This window comes from Sciurus carolinensis, unplaced genomic scaffold, assembly GCF_902686445.1.
Source record: "Sciurus carolinensis unplaced genomic scaffold, mSciCar1.2, whole genome shotgun sequence".
Taxonomy (NCBI): Eukaryota; Metazoa; Chordata; class Mammalia; order Rodentia; family Sciuridae; genus Sciurus; species Sciurus carolinensis.
The window spans coordinates 70,286-92,013 of NW_025920442.1; the positions used below are offsets into that span (position 1 = coordinate 70,286).

At 53.5% G+C, this 21,728-nt stretch overlaps 1 protein-coding gene and 1 pseudogene across 1 annotated transcript; both read right to left on the reverse strand.

Moving 5' to 3' along the window:
• Positions 1-9,040, reverse strand: part of LOC124975739 (polyadenylate-binding protein-interacting protein 1-like) — a 31,065-nt pseudogene extending 22,025 nt beyond the window's left edge.
• A 173-nt stretch (positions 9,041-9,213) lies between these two features.
• Positions 9,214-12,920, reverse strand: LOC124975740 (peroxynitrite isomerase THAP4-like). Its single transcript, XM_047538311.1, has 4 exons — positions 12,718-12,920; positions 10,868-10,977; positions 9,987-10,090; positions 9,214-9,282 (listed from the first exon to the last, which is right to left on the reverse strand). Exons 1-4 carry the CDS (start codon positions 12,918-12,920, stop codon positions 9,214-9,216), a joined length of 486 nt encoding a protein of 161 aa, XP_047394267.1.
• Positions 12,921-21,728: the final 8,808 nt, after the last annotated feature.

Here is a 21,728-nt window from a genome sequence, read left to right on the forward strand (position 1 = left end):
GAACTAAACCTCCACATGAAAATCAATTAGTAGAAGGCTTAGGCTGCATTTGGGGGGAAAGCGGGAACGTTATAACAAATCGCCCAGCCACTTCAACCACAGAAATGAACATTTAACACATTTACTAGATCAATTTTCCAAGTCTGACTAGCTAAAATTCTTCAGAGCTGCTGAAGGTTTCATCTGATGACAAAGAAAAATCAATGTCAATACTTAAATCTTGCCGAGTTTCCGTGTTGCAGTCAGTGATAAAGGAAAGTCACATGGTCCCCGAGTTTAGCATATCCACAAAGACTGCTCTAGGACAAAATGCACAAACACTCATAAATTACTTCAAAACTTTTTATTTTTTAATTAACTGGAGTAATTTTGTAATAATCCCCACAGCTTGTGTCTTAAGATGAAAATCAGTTAAGGATCGAATCCATCTTTCAACTGTGTTTCTCTAGTCCTGGGGCTCAAATCAGGAGAGGCCAGTCCCACTAGAGTGGTACTCAAAGTCCCCAATAAAACACACCGATTTGTCTGACTTCACTTCAACCCCAGTAGTTGGTAACAAGTGTCAGAAGCATTTAATTAGACCAGGCATTAGCTCCTGATTTAATGGGCCCATCTAGTCACATACCTGTGATATGTGGACCTGCATAGACATAAACTTCTGAAGGGTTATAAAGAGCTTTTTGAGAATGAGGGGTTGCAGCATTTCAAGTTCCCTGGCTGCCATGAAAGTCAGAGGCCAGGCTCACCGGCCTCTTTTCACCATGTGCACACTCAGCACATTGAGCTTCCCAAGGCAATTCACTGCACACCTGATTCCATGGGGGATCAGGGGCTCTGCACACAGCTCTGTAGCACCACTGAGCCAGTGGGATGGTGCCTTGAATATAAACCCTGGCATTTATGTGCCTTGGAATTGCTTTTCAAAGCCAATCTGCTCACGTGACCATGTTTGAGCCTCACAAAGTCCTGTTAAGCAGAAGAGTTATCATTCCATTTGACAGTTTATAGAATTGTCATCCAAAGTCTGAGGTCAACAGTGAGCAAGTGCTAAAACCAACACAGAATCCCTCTGCCTCCCTTCAGAGCCTCTGGTGCAGGTTCCAGTCAGCCTGGAACTGGTGGGGGTCTAAAGGCAGGACTGTAGACTTTCCCCAAGTGCTGGGCAGCTCTAGGGGCCTGGTACTCTGGAGAAACAGCCAATAGTCACAGGAGGACAGCCTGGGAGACTGTCCTTGGGATGAGAAGAAGTGGGATCTAAACCCTGCAACTCTGCTGCAGCCTGGCTCCTCCGTGGACTTGGAAGTGACGAGATTTACAGCAGCACAAGCTGGTTATTTCCACACCATGAGCAAGACCTCTCTCCACAGGACAGACTGACATTCCTTCATCTCTTGCAAGGGAATGGCTGGCTTCCACTCTGAATGACCACCCCCCATGGAGGTACACTCACAGAGTCGAGACCCTCTGTGCTCCATCTTGGCAGGTCCCCAGATTCCAGGTGGGCTCTCCACCACTGAGGAGCATGAAGCCACCTCTGTGTCTTTGCAGGCACTCAGGGGAAGTCCTCCAGCCCAGACCCTCCCACTTAACCCCAGAAGAGTGTCACAGTGAGCTGAGAGGCTGCATCTATCATGCCCTCAGCCTGTGCTCATGAGGTCTGCCACATTGGCAGTGATGATGGCAGAGGAAATGGTTTGGAAATAAATGCAGCAGCTGCTGCAGAGACAAGCAGCCAAGAGGGACTTCAGAGGGGACATCAGCTCCCCCTGGTTCCTCCTTGCAAGTGGGTTTACATCCTAAAACTCCAGGGGTCCCCACACGCCTATTCTAAGCCCCTCACAGCTAATTCCCAGGGGGAAACCTGGGCTACTTTTGCCCTGGGGCAGGTAAATGCAGTTCTCTGGGTGAAGTCCTGGCACCTGAGGTCTTTAACGTCCCCTTTTGAACACAGCCAGGGGTGAGAACCACCCTGAGAGGGAGCCTCCAGTGGGGGTGTTCTCCATCTGGCTGTTCGCTGGGATCTCTGGGAACTTTAAAAAGCGCTGATGCAGGGACCCAGGGCTGGAGCGAGGCTTGGGCAGCAGGAGCTTAAACAGCCTCCAGGTGAGTCTAATGGCAGTGAGGCTGCTCTAATGCTTTTACTCTTTGTTGTAAAATAAACCTCTGGAAATTCTGGACCCATTTGGCTTGCAGGAAGTCACTCAGTTCTGTGTAGCCTCAGCTCACAGGTAAAACATACCCTGGAAATCTCCGCAAATTGGCAAATTAACTGACTCCAGGAATGACTTCACTTCCTTCATGATTAGTAATGATCCCCAGTGCTGTGTGGTGTTTGAACACCATGTGATCCCTTCCATTGCTCTCATTGGAACATTGCCAGCACCATGGGACAGTGAGTACTTTATTGATCTCTGAACCTCTTTCCTTATGTATGAAGTGGCACCAAGTGACTGGCCATGGTTGCTGGGTTTTGGGAAGCAAAGAATGTGACCCAGCCTCTGACCCTGAGCTCAGACCCTCTCCCTCTTAGTCCTCATGACACCCCTCACTGCAGAGCTGGGAGGGAAGGCACGCTGCATGGAGGCAGGAGGGGTGTCCTTTTCTGCAGCACAATAACATCAGAGATTGGAGAAGATCTGTGACCACCGTGAGCATGAGGTATGCCCATGACTGAGCCTCAGGCCACTATCTGGGACAGGAGCCCTTCCAGATGTCCCCTTGGGGTCACAAAACATGGGATTGGGTCTTCACACTAGAGCAGGCCAACAGGGAGGGCAAGGACTGGCCTGCAAGGCAAGACCAGCTAGGGAGGACCCTGAGGTACAGAAGGCAGGGTGCCTCTGGAGGCTGATGACCTGCCACCTGTCCTCCTCTTGTGACACCTGTAACTCCATGACATCATGATGGAACTCTGCTGGACTGTGGCAGTCACTTTGTTCTGGATGCCTCTTTCTATTTGGATATGATTCTAATAAAAGGATTTCAGAGTCACCAGAACATCACCTCCCACTCCTTCCATGGAAGCCGTTAGAGGATGTACTCCAGCAAAACAAGAGGAAAAAAAGACAAAACGTGATCTAAGTAACAGGAGATCCAACCACAGGAAAAGAGTGGAAGAAGAAGTACCAGAATGATGAAAAAGGGAAGGATGATGGATATAACTGCTCTAGATTAGAGCCAAAAACAAAAGGTCTCCAAGAAAATATTGGAGCAGGTATTATTACCTAATGTCTATGACTATTTGGAAGATATGATTGATAGACATCAGAAATCTTTTCAAAACATCTAAGTAAACTTTAGCAAAAGTTAAATTAAACTGCCTGAACTCACTGCCAATGTATCCTTGGAAACTCACCAGCACCTCCAAGCCACTAATCCACAAGAATCACAATGAGGCTCTTTCCATGAGAACAGGAGCACATGGACCTCAGGTCTCAAGTCAAGACAGTCCGGCCTGCCCAGCACTACTGACCTGAGATCACACAGTGCTCTGAAGGGCCCCACAGCAGGGTTGCCATGTGACACGCAGGCCCACGGCTGGCCATGCCATCACTCTGTGCCTCACCACACTTCAAGGAAGCGCTGGAGAAATCTCCCTTTGCCTGCAACCCAGGCCAGCCTGGAACTCAGGGAGGCCCCATCTCAACAGAAGGGGCTGTGGGTGGCCCAGTGGCAGAGCGCCACCTAGCATCCCCAGTGTCAATCAGTCAATGAGGGCATCAGAGAGACACTCAGGCATCCAGGACCAAGGCCCAGAGAGGAAATCCATAAAGTCAGTGACGTAAATGATTTTTTAAAAAATATCTGTTTCAGCTGTAGATGGACACAATACCTTTATCTTATTATTTTCATGTGGTACTGAGGATTGAACCCAGTGCCTCACACATGCGAGGCAAGTGCTCTACCACTGAGCCACAGCCCAAGTAAATGATTTTAACAAGGTCATGTGATACAAGAATATTTAAGGGCCCACTGTTATTTCTATATATTAGCAAAAAATAATTGGAAAATTAAAAAAAAAAACATTTATAATAGCCAAAACCACAAAATACTCAGAGATAAAATTTAACAAACCTTGAAGATGGCCATAAAACCTGGCCAGGAGAGACTTAGACCTGTCAGTCCAGCCTCACGATGGACCGGCCGACTTCCTCCTCTCCCCATGGGGTGACAGCCTCGTGCTGCTTGAAGCTGCCACTGCCTCTTCTGCTGCTCAGAGGCATAGGCATCCACATGTCCACAGTATGAAGAAGCTGACCATGGCCTGCACCTGAGGACTCGGTCAGCAAGATAGTGCCTCCTTACAAGTTCACCTAGAAATTCAAGTGATCTCAATAATTGCTCTTCTAGAAACTGACAAGCAGGTTGTACATGGGTCCCAGAAGAGCCAGAAGAATTGTGGAAAAATGGAATTGCTAGACAATGAGTATCAGCTACCTTAATACAAAGCACAGTATCCACAAAGTGTGAGGTTGGGAGAAAGGTGGAGTCTGGAGGCTGAGCCCCATCCATGGACTCACAACCCTCAAGTGGAAGGGAGTCTTTGAGAACTGGTGCTGGAGACAGGGAGTGTGGTGGGGGTACCCAGCCACTACTGCACACTGCAAGGACCAGTTGCCCAACACCACAGACCTCAAGCCAAAGAAAAGGCCGAGAAGCCTCTTGAGGAAAATGAGATGGAAGTCTCTCCAGTTTGGCTTAAGTAAAAAAATATGACAGGACACAGAAAACACTAACTACAAAACAAGGAACTGATAACAGGGTAAGTGTTCTGTGCTTCAGAAAGCACCACTTAAGAAGGGGGGTGGGCCAGGCCTGGAGCACAGACCCAGCAGACCCTGAGGGCGGCAAGCAACCACCCACAGGATGGCAGAGGAGCCTCCAGCCCAGGAGGGCGGCAAGCAACCACCCACAGGATGGCAGAGGAGCCTCCAGCCCAGGAGGGTGGCAAGCAACCACCCACAGGATGGCAGAGGAGCCTCCAGCCCAGGAGGGTGGCAAGCAACCACCCACAGGATGGCAGAGGAGCCTCGAGCCCAGGAGGGTGGCAAGCCCCTATGTCTCAAAGTGCAGTGTGACGCGTGCAGGTGGAGAGACAGAATGAGACCCTCACAGGAGACAGAGAGGGCTGGTGTGGGTCTGGGTGGGAGAATGTCAACAGGGTGCAGTGGCCACACCTGTGGTCCCAGCAGCTCCGGAGGTTGAAGCAGGAGGATCACCAGTTTGAGGACAGCAACTTAGCAAGACCTGTCACTAAATAAAAAATAGAAAGTGCTGGGGCTTAGTGTGGCTTAGTGGTTAAACACCCCTGGGTTCAATCCCTAGTATGCACAAGGAAAAAAACAAACCAAAAATGTGGGCAGCAGCACTAGCCCCAAGAACCTGTCCACTCTCCAAGGCCCAGTCTCCAAACGTGCCCAGACAGTGCCCAGCAAGCACTGCAGAGGAGCAGCCAACCAACGGGCCATGCCCCCAGTCCTCGGTCCCACCCCCCCAGGTCCTGCCCTTGCAGTCATACCCATGTCCCGGCACCACTCTCGGCCCACGGCCATGTTCCTGGCCCCAGCCCCGCCTCTTCTGGGTCCCTCTGGTGGAAAGGGCAGACACACACACAGGCGGGCACTCTCTGGCCACTTGCCAGCCTTCCAGCTCAGGGACATGCCCCAGGGGACCCTGTGGGTGCCTGAGGAGCAGAGTCTTCCTGCAACGGTCTCATTCTGTCTGTCCACCTACATGTATCACACTGCACACTGGGGTGGGGGTGGGAGGATCGTATGCAAACTGACCAACTGTGCAGATTCTCAATCAGCCAAAATGTGTTCCACCAAGGAACTGGGACAGATTAAGGGACCCAGTGATGGACAGCAGGTGGCAGGTGGCACCTCCTTGCAGGTGTGGGCAGCAGGATGCCACTGGGAGGGCAGGCAAGCCCCTCTGTACAACAGGCAGAGGACTCAGAGAGTTTCAGATGCAGCTGTGTGGCTTCAGGAGGCAGAGTGCGAGGGTCAAGAAGATGGCTTCGGCAGGGTACCCACGCAGAACCACAAGGGCAGGACTGTACCCTGAAGCACATGGACTGAACATCCATTTCTCCACCTGCAGAGGGCAGTTTCTGGCTGTAAGAGCTCCTTCCAGACACTAGGAAAGGTGGCTCTGGGTCCTGGGTCCTCTCTGAACCTCGGGGGACAGAGGGCAGCCCTGGTTTGTCCAGCTGCTACCAGACATGGCTGGCTACAGCACAAGTGGATGGACAGCAGATGGCACAGAAAAGATGGGCATGACCAGGCCTAGGGTGTGTGTTCAGGGGGCCCTTAAGCACTATTCCTGACCACAGGCAGCGTGACCACAGCCTGCCTGTCAGTGCCGGGTGGATAAACAGAAAGCCCCTCCTGTGGACACACCTTGAGGACATCAGGTTCAGTGGAGAGAATCCAGACACAAGAAAATGGTACCAACATTGGAAGTGTCCAGAACTGGCCAATTTGGAGACACAGATGAGTGTCTCTTGAGGGTCAGAGAGGGTGGGGACCTGGGGGGACAGTCGGGGGCACCAGGTTTCTTTTGGGATGTGAATTTGCTCTAAAATCAACTCTGTGGTTACACTAAAGGTCACAGAATTGCACACTTTAAGGAACTAATTGCTACAGTACATGAATCATATCTTTAAAAACTGTTAAAAATATGTCCACAGGCTGAGTCGCAGATGCATGGAAAATAAAAATTAAAGGGGACATAGAAGTGGACACTCTGCAGAACCTGCCCCATCTTCACAGAGCAGGGCTTTGGTGCCTCAGACCAGCAGCCGGCCCTTAGCTAGGCCCAGAGTGCAGGGCCACCAGGCAAGATGCCCAGCCCTGAACCTGGCAGCTGGGCCAGTTTCCAGCAGCAGGAAAGTCTCCTTCCTTGGGGTCCCTGCAGAAAACTCTCCCCTGGGGTCTGCACAGCACACACCGGGAGGGTGCACCCTGGGCCTGCAGCCTGCAGTGCCGCACACCTGCCTCTCTGGTGGACCCTGGGGTGCCTTCTGCCTGGGGAGTGGGAGCCTGTTTCCTCCAGACCCACCTGCCCCTGTCCCTTTCCTGCCTTCCCTGTGTCCCTTCTGTGGGAGTCTCAGCTGCCAGTGCCACTCTGTGCTCAGTCCTCCTCGTGAACCTGGCTGGGGGCAGTGGTGGGACCCCTCAGCACATCATGCATCTAAAGAAACCTCAAAGAAGAAACGCAAAATCAAAACAAAAATATTAGAAAGCAACTTGGAAGGAAAAAAGTAATGGAGAAAAAAGAAAAGTAAAACCTTCACAAGTACCTCAGTGAGAAGCCGTGTGCAGGCAGCACCTGCAGCTCCTGCTATTCAGCAGGCAGGGGCAGGAGGAGAGCCCCCAGCAAGAGTTCAGATCAGCTGGGGCAGCAAGAAGAGAAACCATCTCAGAAACAAAAATGAAAACAAATGCTCTCAGAGAGGCAGGAGAAGCTGCCGTACCTGTGGATGAAACCAGAGCAGCATGTTTAAAAGGGCAGGTAGGAGAGGGAGAGGGAGACCATCCATGGAAACGAGCCCTCCAGCACAGCTCAGAATTCCACCACAGCGTGGAGACGGTGATGAGGAAGTTTTCTGGAGAGCAAGGCAAAAGGACCAAGACGGAGAAAACAGCCTGGAGAAGCGGCTCTTGCACTGAGACGGCAGGCATCTCGTTTCTGGTGTATGGAAATGGGCGTAGGTAACTGGCAGAGAGTGGGGCTGGATGAGGGAAAAGCACCTAACAAAGCAGAGGAAAGGGCCCTTTTGAGCACCAAGAAGGTGTGTGAGAAAGGAGCCTCCTGTGGCCGCAGCAGAGGCAGCCTGGGGAAGCAGGTGCGCTCAGGCCTGGGGTTGAGGGAGCACAACCTTCTCCTCCACGAGAAGAGGAGTGTGAGTCTGTGTGAGGCTCCCCAAAGGAACATTCACCAGGAGCAACAGACACACCGTCCACACAGACGACCCCGACGCTGAACCAACCCGAGCTGCAGGAATGTGGTGGGATGGCGTCACCCGCCAAGCCTGCGACTCCCACCAAAGGTCAAGGCGTAGAACAGGACAGCATGGGGACACCATGACCAGGCCGGAGGCTTCAGGATGCAGCAGAGCTCACGCGCAGCAAGGTCATGCCCCCACAGCACCTTCATTGTGAAGAAATTCCAGGCCGGGCACGGTGGCACATGCCTGTAATCCCAGCGGCTCGGGAGGCTGAGGCAGGAGGATCATGAGTTCAAAGCCAGCCTCAGCAAAATCAAGGTGCTAAGCAACTCAGTGAGACCCTGTCTCTAAATAAAATACAAACTAGGGCTGGGGAGGTGGCTCAGTGGTCGAGTGCCCCTGGAATTAATCCCTGGTAGCCCCCCCAAAAAATTTAAAACGCATGGTTGTCAGCAGCACTGGCAGGGCAGACAGCTGCTCACCAAGCACCAGTCCCTCACCTCCCACATCTGGGCCCCGACCCCAGGATGACATGTTTCCACAGTGATCCAAGGGGAAGATCCAGGCCTGCTTCCCACCTGTGGTCAGTCAGGTCAGCAGAGGACCCAGGCCCGGGTGCTGGCTTCTTAGGCTGCACCCCCGGCCCCCACTCCAGTGCACTGCCTCCTCCCCCTGGCAAAAGAGGAACATTTTGCTTAATTGATAAAAACCAAAGCTAAGTCTCCAGAAAAAATGAATGAAATCCAAATAAAACCCTGGAAGAACAGATGGCCGCTGGCAAGTGTGAGGAGGAGAAAGAGGCCGACCACCGAGGCAGCGGGGCAGGTGGTTGAGGAGGAGAGCCAGGCAGAGGGAGTGAGGCAGGCATGCAGGACCTGCAGAGGCAGCCCAGCACCAGCAGCAGCCAGGGCACAGGCCCTGCTCCCACAGCCACGAGGCCTGACCAGCGACAGGGACCTGCCCGGCGAAAGCAGAGCTACCGAGAGCGCTCTACCTGGACTAGGAGAATGCGGCTGGGGACGGAAGACCCACCTGACGGAGCCAGCGCAGGAGGACCTCCCCGGCCCACTGGGCCCACCCTGCCGACATTTCCAGTTCCTGCATGGGCTGCTTCAAGTGGAGAAGCAGAGTCCTCCAAGAGACGGTGGGCTGGGAGGGTGCCCAGCAGCAGAGCGCTCGCCCAGCACCAGGTGCCGAGAGCTCTCCACACACCGGCCACAGAGCCAGCAGCCCTGCCAGCCCTGCCAGCTGGTGCTCCTAGGCTAATGCACACGTTCCATGTGACCTCCATGTAAACGTTTGGAACCTCGAGTCTTATTCAGAAGTCCATCCTGAAAGGGAAATGCTCAATAAAAAGAACCTGTGGACAGAGGCGCTCGGGACCCTCCTGTGACACCAAGGACACAAGAGCCCCAGAACCTGCACCAAGGACACTGCATGCGGCGGTGTCCGTGAGGGACCCTGCTCACCCCGTAGAGAGCCAGGACTGCAGTGGTCACCAGGTGCACCCATCTGGGAGGTCAGGGGTCTGACTGTAAAGGAAGCCGCAGGAGCACAGGAAACACGGAGCAAGAACCCAAGCCCTGGAGAGAAAGGAAACCTGGTGAGAAAGGTGGCTACAGAGACGCTCCCGCCACCAGCCAGGCCGGAAAGCAGACCGCAGGCGGACAGCTGCAGTAGAACACGTGTCCACACACACCAGCAGTAGAACCCACGACCCCAGCAAGTGCAAGCCCTCCACCAAAGGCTGGATTTGAATGTGAAGAAGGGACTGTCTGCTGCCGTCAGACTCACAGCACCAGAGTGAGGCCAGGGACGGGGCAGCGGCACACACAGCAGTGAGCCAACCTGGACACTTAGACAAAAGCACGAGGGTGTTCGTGAGAGGGAAGCAGCCTGGCGACCACCTGCCCATCAGCCAGGGAGGAGCCAGGAGGCCCGGGAGATGGGCTCGGGGGAGGAGACGCAGCACCTGCAGAGGCCCCACTGGCCATCGCGCACACACCACAGCTATCTTGGGGAGGGCCGGGCTCACCTGCTCCACATGGGGTTCCTTGGTGAAGGAGATCCTGGCGATGGAGTGGGACGCGATCCCCAGTTTCTGCCCATTCACCTTGCCCTCCTCCACCTCCACAACACCTGCGAGGGTGGAGCTCAGCTGCAGCCTCCCGTTCTGGCTCCAGAGAGCAGCCTCCTCCCCACAGGAGGCTGGACTCTGAGTCATCCTCCCACCAAAGGAGGCTGGACTCTGAGACTTCCAGCACAAGGTCCTTCTCGCCTGCACATGGCCTTCTGGGTTTCGAGTGTGTTACAGTACAGAATGGGTACTCTGGGGGGTTGGCCTCTGCAGAGGCCCTGGACCCAGCCCCTCCTACCAGAAGCCCCTGCTGGAGCACTGTGGGTGGACATACCCCCTGACTTCCACCCACTGCCATGCCCACCAGGGCCTGAACAGCTCCACTCTGGGCTGGGTGCATCCTGAACATCCAGGAAGGGAGCAGTTTTGGTCAAGTGGGCAAGGTCAAGGTCATGCAAGCTTTTTGAGAGTAATTTCTTTTTCGGTACTGGAGACTGACCACCAGGGCTTAGGGCCTCTCTAAGTTGCTGAGGCTGGCCTCGAACTCTGGATCCTTCTGCCTTAGCCTCCCGAGTCCTGGGGATTGCAGGCATGCACCATGACCTGGCAGTCTGAGTGACTGAAGTAATGAGGGTGGCAAGGGTGGCTGATGAACGACTTCAGAAGGACCTCAACTGGGGCAAGCCAGACTTCCAGAGAAGGCCCTTGCCGCCAGACTGTCCTCCTCAGGAGGCGGCTGCAGCCCACAGGCACACCACGCCTCCATAGTCCCCAAGCAAGTACACCTGAGAGGTCGTCTGAGAGACCCTTGCCCCTGCTCCCCTGGGTGTGGGCAGTACCTGTGTTCTGGGCGCTGACGAAGGCCACCTTGTTGGTGTCGGGCTTGAGGCGGATGAAGCCACACTCTCTGTGCAGGGGTCTGCGTGTGTCCGGGTGGAAGGAGTCGAACCTGCAGGAAGTCGAGATGCCCAGGTGCGGAGGCGCTCAGTGGCAGCCCGACACACAAGTGGCCTTGGGCCCTGCTGTCTCTGCCCCTCCAGGCCCTGGGGTCCTGGCTGGCTATCACTGTCCCCAGGCCTGCTGTTCCCCACCTTCTACCCAGTGCTGTCCAATGACCATGGTCACTGGGCAGCTCTAGGACCTCCTTCTGTTGAGCCCAAGTCGAGCTGGTTTGTGTGGTGGAGACAGAGCAGGCATGGGCCCCTGGCCGGCATGCGCCCTCCGCTGGGCAAGCACCCAGACCGAAGCCCTTTCCCTGCATGGCTCAGGACGCCATGCTGCCCGCAGCCTGTCTACCGCTCTCACGGCAAACTTCGGACAGGTTGGGCATCACCGGCCACACCTTGCCTGGGGTGCCTGTGTGAAGGACCTGCACTGCGGAGTCCAGGGCACACGTGTGCCCACCTGTGCCGGCACCTGACCCCACTCCACTGCTCTCCCATACTAGTTACAAGACGGACTTTCTGATCCTCTGGCGCAGGTCACAGTTCAAAGAGGCTGACGACACTGGTCTGCATCATGTCTACCACCCAGAATCCCACTGCTATGGTGGACTGACAGCTGGCCCCTCGACGCTCCACCCCGTGGACAGCTGGCCCCTCATCAGTCCACCACTGCTATGGGACTGTGAGCAGATTGGCGTGGCTGCCCTGGGGGTACATCTTCCCTGTGCTCACTGCCCTTCTCTGCTTCCTGCCCCCACCATGAGCTCCCTCCATGGAACCCTTCCCCATGACACGCTGCCTCACCTTGGGCCAAGAGCAATGGAGAAGGCCCTCTGTGGACTGAGACCTCGGGGACTTGAGCCCCACAGACTCTGCCTCTTCTCAGCTGCCCTCGGGTCTTCTGGTCACAGTAAAGCAAAGCTGACTCAAACGCTCCTTAGGGTCACATGCCCTTGTCTGCTCAATCAAGAACGCCACACCTGGGCACAGCGGTGGTGCCTGTGTCCAGTGGCCTGGGAGGCTGCGGTGGAAGGATCGCTGAGTCTGGTTGTGGAAGTGTTTTTAAACAAGATCTTCTAAATCTCTCCAAGACTGGAGGTGTTATAAATACAAGTGGAGCTTCTAAAATCTGAAACTCAAAATAGCATCACGTCAGGGCTCGGAAAGGCTTAGCCTGTGGAGTATTCCAGATTAGGATGCGCAACCGGCAGTCTGTGCACACATCCTATCCAACACTGTGCAGCCTGGAACAGGTCTGGTCCTGAGTCCCAGGCTGACTTGCTGCCCCCGTCACACAGCAGAGGCCGGAGGAGCACAGGGCCCTCATTCCAGAGGCCCGGGAGCCTCTGCCTCCTCCAGAACAGCAGGGTTCTCCCAGTGAGTGTGCTGTGGGACCCCGCTGAGGACCTCACTGTGGCAAAGACTCAGAACCACAGCACTCACGGATTCCTCGGTTCACAACCAGCTCAGGGCAAATCAGGAGGAAAGCCACACCCCTTGTTCTCAGAGACACTGGGGCGACTGACTTCCACACGGGAATTCAGCTCGAGATCAGATGGAAACAAGCACACACTTGCTGCACGTTTGGTTCACAGCGACGGCCCTGCGGGCTGCCTAACACTGTCACACACGCCATGGCCTCAGGAAGACCATGCCACCACTCCTGCCTCAGGTGGCCTGCAGGTTCCTCTGGACCCTCTCTGTTCTGGATCAGCCTAGAATGGCAGCCCGCGTGGGGGACTTACGAGAACTTGAGCATGGGCTGGCCCACGTGGGAGATGTGCACCTCCTCCAGGTACTGGAAGGGCTGCAGGGTCGGGTAGGTCCCAGCTCCCGGAGGGTCAGACAGCCAGGTGCCCAGCATCCAGGACAGCAGCTCCACCACTGGGTTCATCTTGGGAGGCTCTGAGGACAGAAGGACAGCAGTCAGCAGCCTCCTCCTGCGCATCTTGCTGGGCTTCCCGTGGGAGGCACGTGCTGCCAGAGCACACCTCAGACGGGCACCACTGGAACCAGCAGCGCCACATGGTCAGAACCTCGCGAGAGACCACAGAAACACAACCCAGAGGAGCCAGGGGGCCAGGGCGGACAGCAGCTCCTGCATGGCGTCAGGGCCCTGGAGGTGGAGAGCGGGGTGCAGGGCTCAGGGTCTTCCCCAGCTGTGCCTGGTGAGCCAGCGCCATAGCTGGCTGAGAGGCTTGGGGGTGGGCAGAGGTGGGATGGTGGGTGGGGTACTGAGTGCTGCCGAGCGGCTTCGTGTGACACAGGTCAGTAGGGTGAAGTACCTCTGCGTCCCCCACCTCAGGCTGCCCGCAGGGGCTGCCTCTTGTGGGCTCTTCCCAGGGCCTGTGTCTGGAGGCTGGAGAAGGACTCTAGGGACGGCAGGAGTACAGGGGGCTCCGCCCACCTCCAGGCCATCTGTTAGGAGCCTGGGCACTAACCACAGCAAGACAGTGGAGGTGGAGGGGTGGCCTGGCCAGATGGCAGGAGGGGCGGTGGGGGAAGGGCCAGGCTCAGGACCCCAGGTCAGAGTGGGTGGACATGGGATGGAGGGGCTCTGAGGGTTCTGGCCTGAGCTCCTTGAAGATGAGCTGCCATGCTGACCTGGAGGCACAGACCGAGGGTGAGCTGGAGGCCCAGTGCTGGAGGCCCCAATGCAAAGGCCAGTGCCTGGGCACCTTCCTCCTGGTTTTTTAGTTTGACTGACAACTGCTCAACATGGAGAAGGGGTGTTCCCCTCACACCTGGGCCTTCCAGACTCTGGCCCCACAACAGCAGGGCTACCATCACAGCCTGGCCTGCCTCCACACCAAGCAGGGCCAACTCACCAGGCCCTTGCCTGAACAGGCTGAGGTCGAAGCCCTGCCTGTGGCTCTCACCAGCTGACCTGGTCCTCGGCAGTGCTGCAGCCCAGGAGTGGACCAACGCAGGGACCTGGGCACAGAGGAGTGGACGGGGGCTGGTCTGCCAGTGATTCAGTCAGGGGACTAGAATCTGACCTGCTGCCCCCACAGAGTGGTGACCTGCAGCCTTGACTCCCAACACACACCTGAGCCTTCCAGGGAGAGCAGCACAGGTGCCTTGCTGTGGCGCTTCGCAGAGGCCAGCATGAGCTGGCGGCACCAGGGGTCAGTGCACCCAGGCACTTGAGTCTGTTTCTGTCGGCTCAGGAAGTCTTGTCCAGCTCTGCCCACACACTGGAGGCTGGCAGCTCATGTGAAAGCCTTCCTGTTGGCCAGCAGGCTCACCAGGAGGTCCTGGGTGTCCCTCTACTCAGCAGGCCCGGGCCTGGGATGAACCATGCCTGCCCCCTGGTGGGGAGATGCTCAGTAGCAATGGCAGAGCTGGACACCACTCAGGAGGCAGGGCCCGGGTCCCAGGCCAGGAGGGACCACACCACTCACTAAAGGGACATCTGAACCCACGCCTTGGTGGGCACGACTCCACCTTCCCCAGACCTGGCCACCCTCCCTAGGCAAGCAGCCCACCCAGCTGTCCTCATCTTTGTCCCTCTGATCCAGCTGTAGGCCATGCTGCAGCTGGCCAGAGGCCCGAGGGAGACCTATTCCCAAAGCCTGGAAGGCAGTCCTCAGAGACAGGGTGAGGAAGACAGAGCCTGAGACACACTGTCCTCTGAACAGCCCACAAGTCAGAGATAGAGAGAAGCAGACGAGAGGCAGGGACCTTGCTCCTTCGTCCCTCAGTCTGTCTCTGGTCTTCTGGGGATGTGACCAAGTAGGTCAGAATGATCTCCACCTCTTCTGGAATGAACAAGAATGCTATGACCAAAGCTTTCCCTGAGCTTGATCTCCAGGGAAGACAGGTCACAGACAGACTCCACAGTCACCAGAATGTGGGGCTGTGGGAGCCACCAGGGAAGACAGGTCACAGACAGACTCCACAGCCACCAGGGAAGAGAGATCACAGACAGACTCCACAGCCACCAGAACGTGGGGTCCGTAGGAGCCACCAGGAAAGACAGGTCACAGACAGACTCCACAGCCACCAGAACGTGGGGCTGTGGGAACCACCAGGAAAGACAGGTCACAGACAGACTCCACAGCCACCAGAACGTGGGGTCCATAGGAGCCACCAGGGAAGACAAGTCACAGACAGACTCCACAGCCACCAGAACGTGGGGTCCATAGGAGCCACCAGGGAAGACAGGTCACAGACAGACTCCACAGCCACCAGGGAAGACAGGTCACAGACAGACTCCACAGCCACCAGAACGTGGGGTCCGTAGGAGCCACCAGGGAAGACAGGTCACAGACAGACTCCACAGCCACCAGAACGTGGGGCTGTGGGAACCACCAGGAAAGACAGGTCAGAGACAGACTCCACAGCCACCAGAACATGGGGCTGTGGGAGCCACCAGGAAAGACAGGTCACAGACAGACTCCACAGCCACCAGGAAAGACAGGTCACAGACAGACTCCACAGCCACCAGAACGTGGGGCTGTGGGAACCACCAGGGAAGACAGGCCATAGACAGACTCCACAGCCACCAGGGAAGAGAGGTCACAGACAGACTCCACAGCCACCAGAACATGGGGCTGTGGGAGCCACCAGGAAAGACAGGTCACAGACAGACTCCACAGCCACCAGAACATGGGGCTATGGGAACCACCAGGAAAGACAGGTCAGAGACAGACTCCACAGCCACCAGAACATGGGGCTGTGGGAGCCACCAGGAAAGACAGGTCACAGACAGACTCCACAGCCACCAGGAAAGACAGGTCACAGACAGACTCCACAGCCACCAGAACGTGGGGCTGTGGGAACCACCAGGAAAGACAGGTCAGAGACAGACTCCACAGCCACCAGAACATGGGACTGTGGGAGCCACCAGGAAAGACAGGTCACAGACAGACTCCACAGCCACCAGGGAAGACAGGCCACAGACAGACTCCACAGCCACCAGAACGTGGGGTCCATAGGAGCCACCAGGGAAGACAGGTCACAGACAGACTCCACAGCCACCAGAACGTGGGGTCCGTAGGAGCCACCAGGGAAGACAGGTCACAGACAGACTCCACAGCCACCAGAACGTGGGGTCCGTAGGAGCCACCAGGGAAGACAGGTCACAGACAGACTCCACAGCCACCAGAACGTGGGGTCCGTAGGAGCCACCAGGGAAGACAGGTCACAGACAGACTCCACAGCCACCAGAACGTGGAGCTGTGGGAACCACCAGGAAAGACAGGTCAGAGACAGACTCCACAGCCACCAGAACATGGGGCTGTGGGAGCCACCAGGAAAGACAGGTCACAGACAGACTCCACAGCCACCAGGGAAGAGAGGTCACAGACAGACTCCACAGCCACCAGAACGTGGGGTCTGTAGGAGCCAGCTGGGAGAGCCAGGGTGTGACTGGAAGATGAGGGAACCAGGCCAGGGCCGCTGGAGGCAGGTGAGTGGCCCCTGTCCACCAGAGCAGTGAAGAGTGGGCAGGCAGTGGGGAACAGCCCCTGTGGCCCTCTAGGCTGCTGAGAAGAGAGACTGGGCAGGCTCCACACCTCCTGAGGTGCAGGGCAGGCCAGCATCTCACCAGGCAACATGACTGACCCTCAGCAACCCACTGGTCCCAGACACATGCTGTCCTTGGTGCTCAGAGCAAAGGGTGTGTCCACCCCTGGTTTATCTATTCATTCTGAGACAGGGCCTCAGCCACCTCAGTTGCTGGGACTGCAGGTGCACATGCTGAGTCCAACCACTTCTGTGAAGGAAGACCAATCACCCGAGTGCAAGAACTCAGGGAAGAAAACACAGGTAGGCCACAGGCTGCAGAAGCTGGGAAAGGAGGAGGAAAACCAGCAGGAACACCACCCACAGGGGTCATGGGGCAGCGCCCAAGACACTCAGAGACACAAGTGAGAACAGCAGGCAGACCAGCACTGCTTTGGGACGAGAACCACACCTCCTCTCAGAGCCAGGAGCTAGCTCTCATCACCACCATGGGCAGTCGCCCTCATGACTGATGAGAGGTAAGTGGACATGGTGCCCAGACGACACAGCCAGGAGCCAGGTGCTGGGCCAGCAAACAGACCCGAGCACACACCACACAGGTCTGGCCACACTGAGGGGATGTGGGGGCTTCTCCACACAGAAGCCTCGAGGCAGAGCCAGGTAGAGGCATCAGCCAAGTGGTGGTCCCTGAGGCGTGCTGAGTGCCAGAATTCCCAGCACCCCAGTGACCTAGACCATGGCCGGAGACCATGCTGGAGACAGGGCTCAAGTCAAACATGACCAAAGTAAGTCTCCCACCTTATGCTAAGGCCACTAGGTGTCCCGGCTGTGGGGCTCCACCAGGGCCTGAGTGGCCCAGCAACCAGGGTGCTAGGGCCATGACCAGAGGAGGCCACTTGCTGCTCTTGTCTTCTGATTGCCAGGAAAAGCCAGAAATATTGGTTTTGGGATAAAATGCCCCAATTTCTAAAGATTTTTCCAAACTAAAAGAGCTCCTCCTGTTGTGGTGTGAGTCACGTGCCCTTGTCCATGGCTCTCTCGTCCACCAGCCCAAGGAGCTTGGTCTCATGACGTGGGCGGGTGAGGCAGGCCTGGTGCCCACTGGCTGCAGTGTGGCCTGAGGTCAGACGCTGACCCAGGAGTTTCTGCTGCAGCCTCCTAACTGCTAGCAGAGGCTCACCAGAGGAACCACAAGCACACGGAGTACGGCAGGGAGACAGAGAGATGCAGGAGCCCACGGGGGTGGGGGTGCAGAGGGGGAGTGTGGTGGCCTAGGAGGAAGGGAACTGTGTGACAAGGCCGGGGGTCTTGTGGGCCTGGTGGGGCTGAGGGTGAGGCCTCAGCTGGGCAGGACTCTCAGAAGCCAGGCTGCCCAGGACCGCAATCTGCTTGGTGCCCAGCTGATCCACAGGGCAGGTGGGAATCAGGCAGGGCAGTGCACTGCCCCCAGGTGAGAGTAGGGTGTGCTCTGTCTCATCTAAGCTCTGTGACACCGGGTGTCTGGGCCTGAGTGAAGTCTTGATGCAGGAGCTGTGCCTGGGGGCTCAGGTGGGAGGGGCTGCAGTTGGAAGCCCAGGGCCGGCAGGACAGAGTTGCCAGAGCAAGGGGAGCTGCTTCTGACGTCACATGGTCAGGGCAGCACCCAGAGGCAGGCAGGAGGAAGCCCCTGCACAGGGCTGACGGCAGGAGAGGTGGGCAGTCCCAGTCTTCATGGGTGCTGGGCTCTTGGCCTGCTGGCTTGGGCCATCCCGGCCTCTCTGCCTGCGGTGTGCCCACACTGGCCTTGCACACTGGCCCTCCAGCTGGCTTTCCTGCCAGGAGTGCAGCCTGCCAGGCTCCACCCTGCTGGGGGGCTGCCACCCAGGCTTCCTCTGCTGTAACCACCCTGAGCCGCAGCTCCCAGGCTCCTGCTCCCGTGACAGGACAACCAAGGCCCCGGGGAGCAGCGGCCACTGCTGCTGGTCCTTGTGCCTCCCTGAGGGCTTTGAGTTCACCCTGCTCATTTCATTTCTTTTTTTCTTTTTTTACCTTGTTAAATAACATTTTTAATTAAAGTTTTTGCAAAGGTAAAATATTATACTTAAAATAGGTCTTAGAACATGAAAATACTAAGTTCTCTAATTGTATTCCAAGGTAGACTTTAAACCATAATATCCTATATATCACAGAAGAGCTATCTTGATCTGCAATTGTACAGAATGAATTTTACAAACATAATAAATATATTTACGCCCTTACACATAACAGTATGTACAACAGCAGTTGACAAGAGTAGCTCGGAACAACCCCAATTTGCAGTCCTGTGTATACCAGACTGATTTAAGGATAGATGACTGCAGGAAAGAGTAGTTAGTAACACAATATAATTCTTCCTCTAAAAGAGAAGGAATATAGCTTGTTTGTCAAAATAAACAAAAATAGTTTGATCTGTTCTTTTTTTTTTATTGTGAACAAATGGGATACATGTTCTTTCTCTGCAAAGAGTAAAGGCATACCATTTGTGTAATCATACGTTTACATAGGGTGATGTTGGTTGATTCATTCTGTTATTTTTTCCCCTTCCCCCCACCCCTCCCATCCCTCTTTTCCCTCTATACAGTCCTTCCCCCATTCTTGGCCCCCTCCCTAACTCTAACTCTAACCCTAAAACTAACCCCTCCCACGCCCCATTATGTGTCATCATCCACTTATCAGCGAGATCATTCTTCCTTTGGTTTTTTGAGATTGGCTTATCTCACTTAGCATGATATTCTCCAATTTCGTCCATTTGCTTGCAAATGCCATAATTTTATCATTCTTTATGGCTGAGTAATATTCCATTGTATATATATGCCACAGTTTCTTTATCCATTCATCAACTGAAGGGCATCTAGGTTGGTTCCACAATCTGGCTATGGTGAATTGAGCAGCTATGAACATTGATGTGGCTGTATCTCTGTAGTATGCTGATTTTAAGTCCTTTGGGTATAGGCCAAGGAGTGGGATAGCTGGGTCAAATGGTAGTTCCATTCCAAGTTTTCTAAGGAAACTCCATACTGTTTTCCAGAGTGGTTGCACTAATTTGCAACCCCACCAGCAACGTATGAGTGTACCTTTCTCCCCACATCCTCGCCAACACCTGTTGTTGCTTGTGTTCTTGATAATCGCCATTCTGATTGGGGTGAGATGGAATCTTAGGGTGGTTTTGATTTGCATTTCTTTTATTACTAGAGATGTTGAACATTTTTCCATATGTTTGTTGATTGCTTGTAGATCTTCTTCTGTGAAGTGTCTATTCATTTCCTTAACCCATTTGTCGATTGGATGATTTGCATTCTTGGTGTAGAATTTTTTGAGTTCTTTATAGATTCTGGAGATTAGTGCTCTATCTGAAGTATGATTGGCAAAGATTTTCTCCCACTCTGTAGGCTCTTTCTTCACATTGCTGATAGTTTCCTTTTCTGAGAGAAAGCTTTTTAGTTTGAATCTATCCCAGTTGTTGATTCTTGCTTTTATTTCTTGTGCTATGGGAGTCCTGTTGAGGAAGTCTGGTCCTAGGCCGACATGTTGAAGATCTGGACCTACTTTTTCTTCTATAAGATGCAGGGTCTCTGGTCTGATTCCGAGGTCCTTAATCCATTTTGAGTTTAGTTTTGTGCACGGTGAGAGATATGGGTTTATTTTCATTTTGTTGCATATGGATTTCCAATTTTCCCAGCACCATTTAATGAAGAGGCTATCTTTTCTCCATTGCATATTTTTGGTCCCTTTGTCTAGTATGAGGAAATTATATTTATTTGGGTTTGTGTCTGTGTCCTCTATTCTGTACCATTGATCTACCTGTCTATTTTGGTACCAATACCATGCTGTTTTTGTTACTATTGCTTTGTAGTACAGTTGAAGTTCAGGTATTGCAATACCCCCTGCTTCATTTTTCCTGCGAGGATTGCTTTAGCAATTCTGGGTTTCTTATTCTTCCAGATGAATTTCATGATTGCTTGTTCTACTTCTGTAAGGTACATCGTTGGGATTTTAATTGGAATTGCATTGAATCTGTATAGCACTTTTGGTAGTATGGCCATTTTGACAATATTAATTCTGCCTCTCCAGGAACATGGGAGATCTTTCCATCTTCTAAGGTGTTCTTTAATTTCTTTCTTTAGTGTTCTGTAGTTCTCATTGTAGAGGTCTTTCACCTCTTTTGTGAGATTGATTCCCAAGTATTTTATTTTTTTCGAGGCTATTGTGAATGGAGTAGTTTTCCTAACTTCTCTTTCTGTAGATTCATCACTTATGTATAAAAATGCATTGGATTTATGAGCATTGATCTTGTATCCTGTTACTTTACTGAATGCACTTATGAGTTCTAAGAGTTTTCTGGTGGAATTTCCTGGTTCCTCTAAGTATATAATCATATCATGAGCAAATAGGGATAGTTTGAGTTCTTCTTTTCCAATTCGTATCCCTTTAATTTCTTTGGTCTGTCTAATTGCTCTGGCTAGAGTTTCAAGGACGATATTGAATAGGAGTGGTGAGAGAGGGCATCCCTGCCTTGTTCCAGATTTTAGGGGGAATGATTTCAGTTTTTCACCATTAAGAATAATATTAGCCATGGGCTTAGCATAGATGGCCTTTACAATGTTAAGGAACGTTCCCACTATCCCTATTTTTTCTAGTGTTTTGAGCATGAAGGGGTGCTGTATTTTATCAAATGCTTTTTCTGCATCTATTGAAATAATCATGTGATTCTTGACTTTAAGTCTGTTGATATGGTGAATTACATTTATTGATTTCCTGATGTTGAACCAACCTTGCATCCCTGGGATGAAACCCACTTGATCATGATGCACTATCTTTTTAATACATTTTTGTATGTGATTTGCTAAAATTTTGTTGAGAATTTTTGCGTCGATGTTCATTAAGGATATTGGTCTGAAATTTTCTTTCCTCGATGTGTCTCTGTCTGGTTTAGGTATCAGGGTGATATTGGCTTCGTAGAATGAGTTTGGGAGGGTTCCCTCCTCTTCTATTTTATGGAATACTTTGAGAAGTATTGGAATGAGCTCTTCTTTAAAGGTTTTGTAGAACTCGGCTGAGAAACCATCAGGTCCTGGACTTTTCTTTGTTGGTAGGCTTTTGATGACTTCTTCTATTTCATTACTTGAAATTGGTCTATTTAAATTGTGTTTGTCCTCCTCGTGTAGTTTAGGCAATTCATAGGTCTCTAGAAACTTGTTGATATCTTCGAAATTTTCTATTTTGTTGGAATATAGATTTTCAAAATAGCTTCTAAGTATGTTTTGTATTT

Coding starts and splice junctions, on each gene's coding strand:
- LOC124975740 (XM_047538311.1), bottom strand. CDS start 12,920: ATGCGCAGGAGGAGGCTGCTGACTGCTGTCCTTCTGTCCTCAGAGCCT. Junction 10,978..12,717: donor CAGCCCATGCTCAAGTTCTC/GTAAGTCCCCCA, acceptor GACTTCCTGCAG/GTTCGACTCCTTCCACCCGG. Junction 9,283..9,986: donor AGGAACCCCATGTGGAGCAG/GTGAGCCCGGCC, acceptor TTTCCCTTTCAG/GATGGACTTCTGAATAAGAC.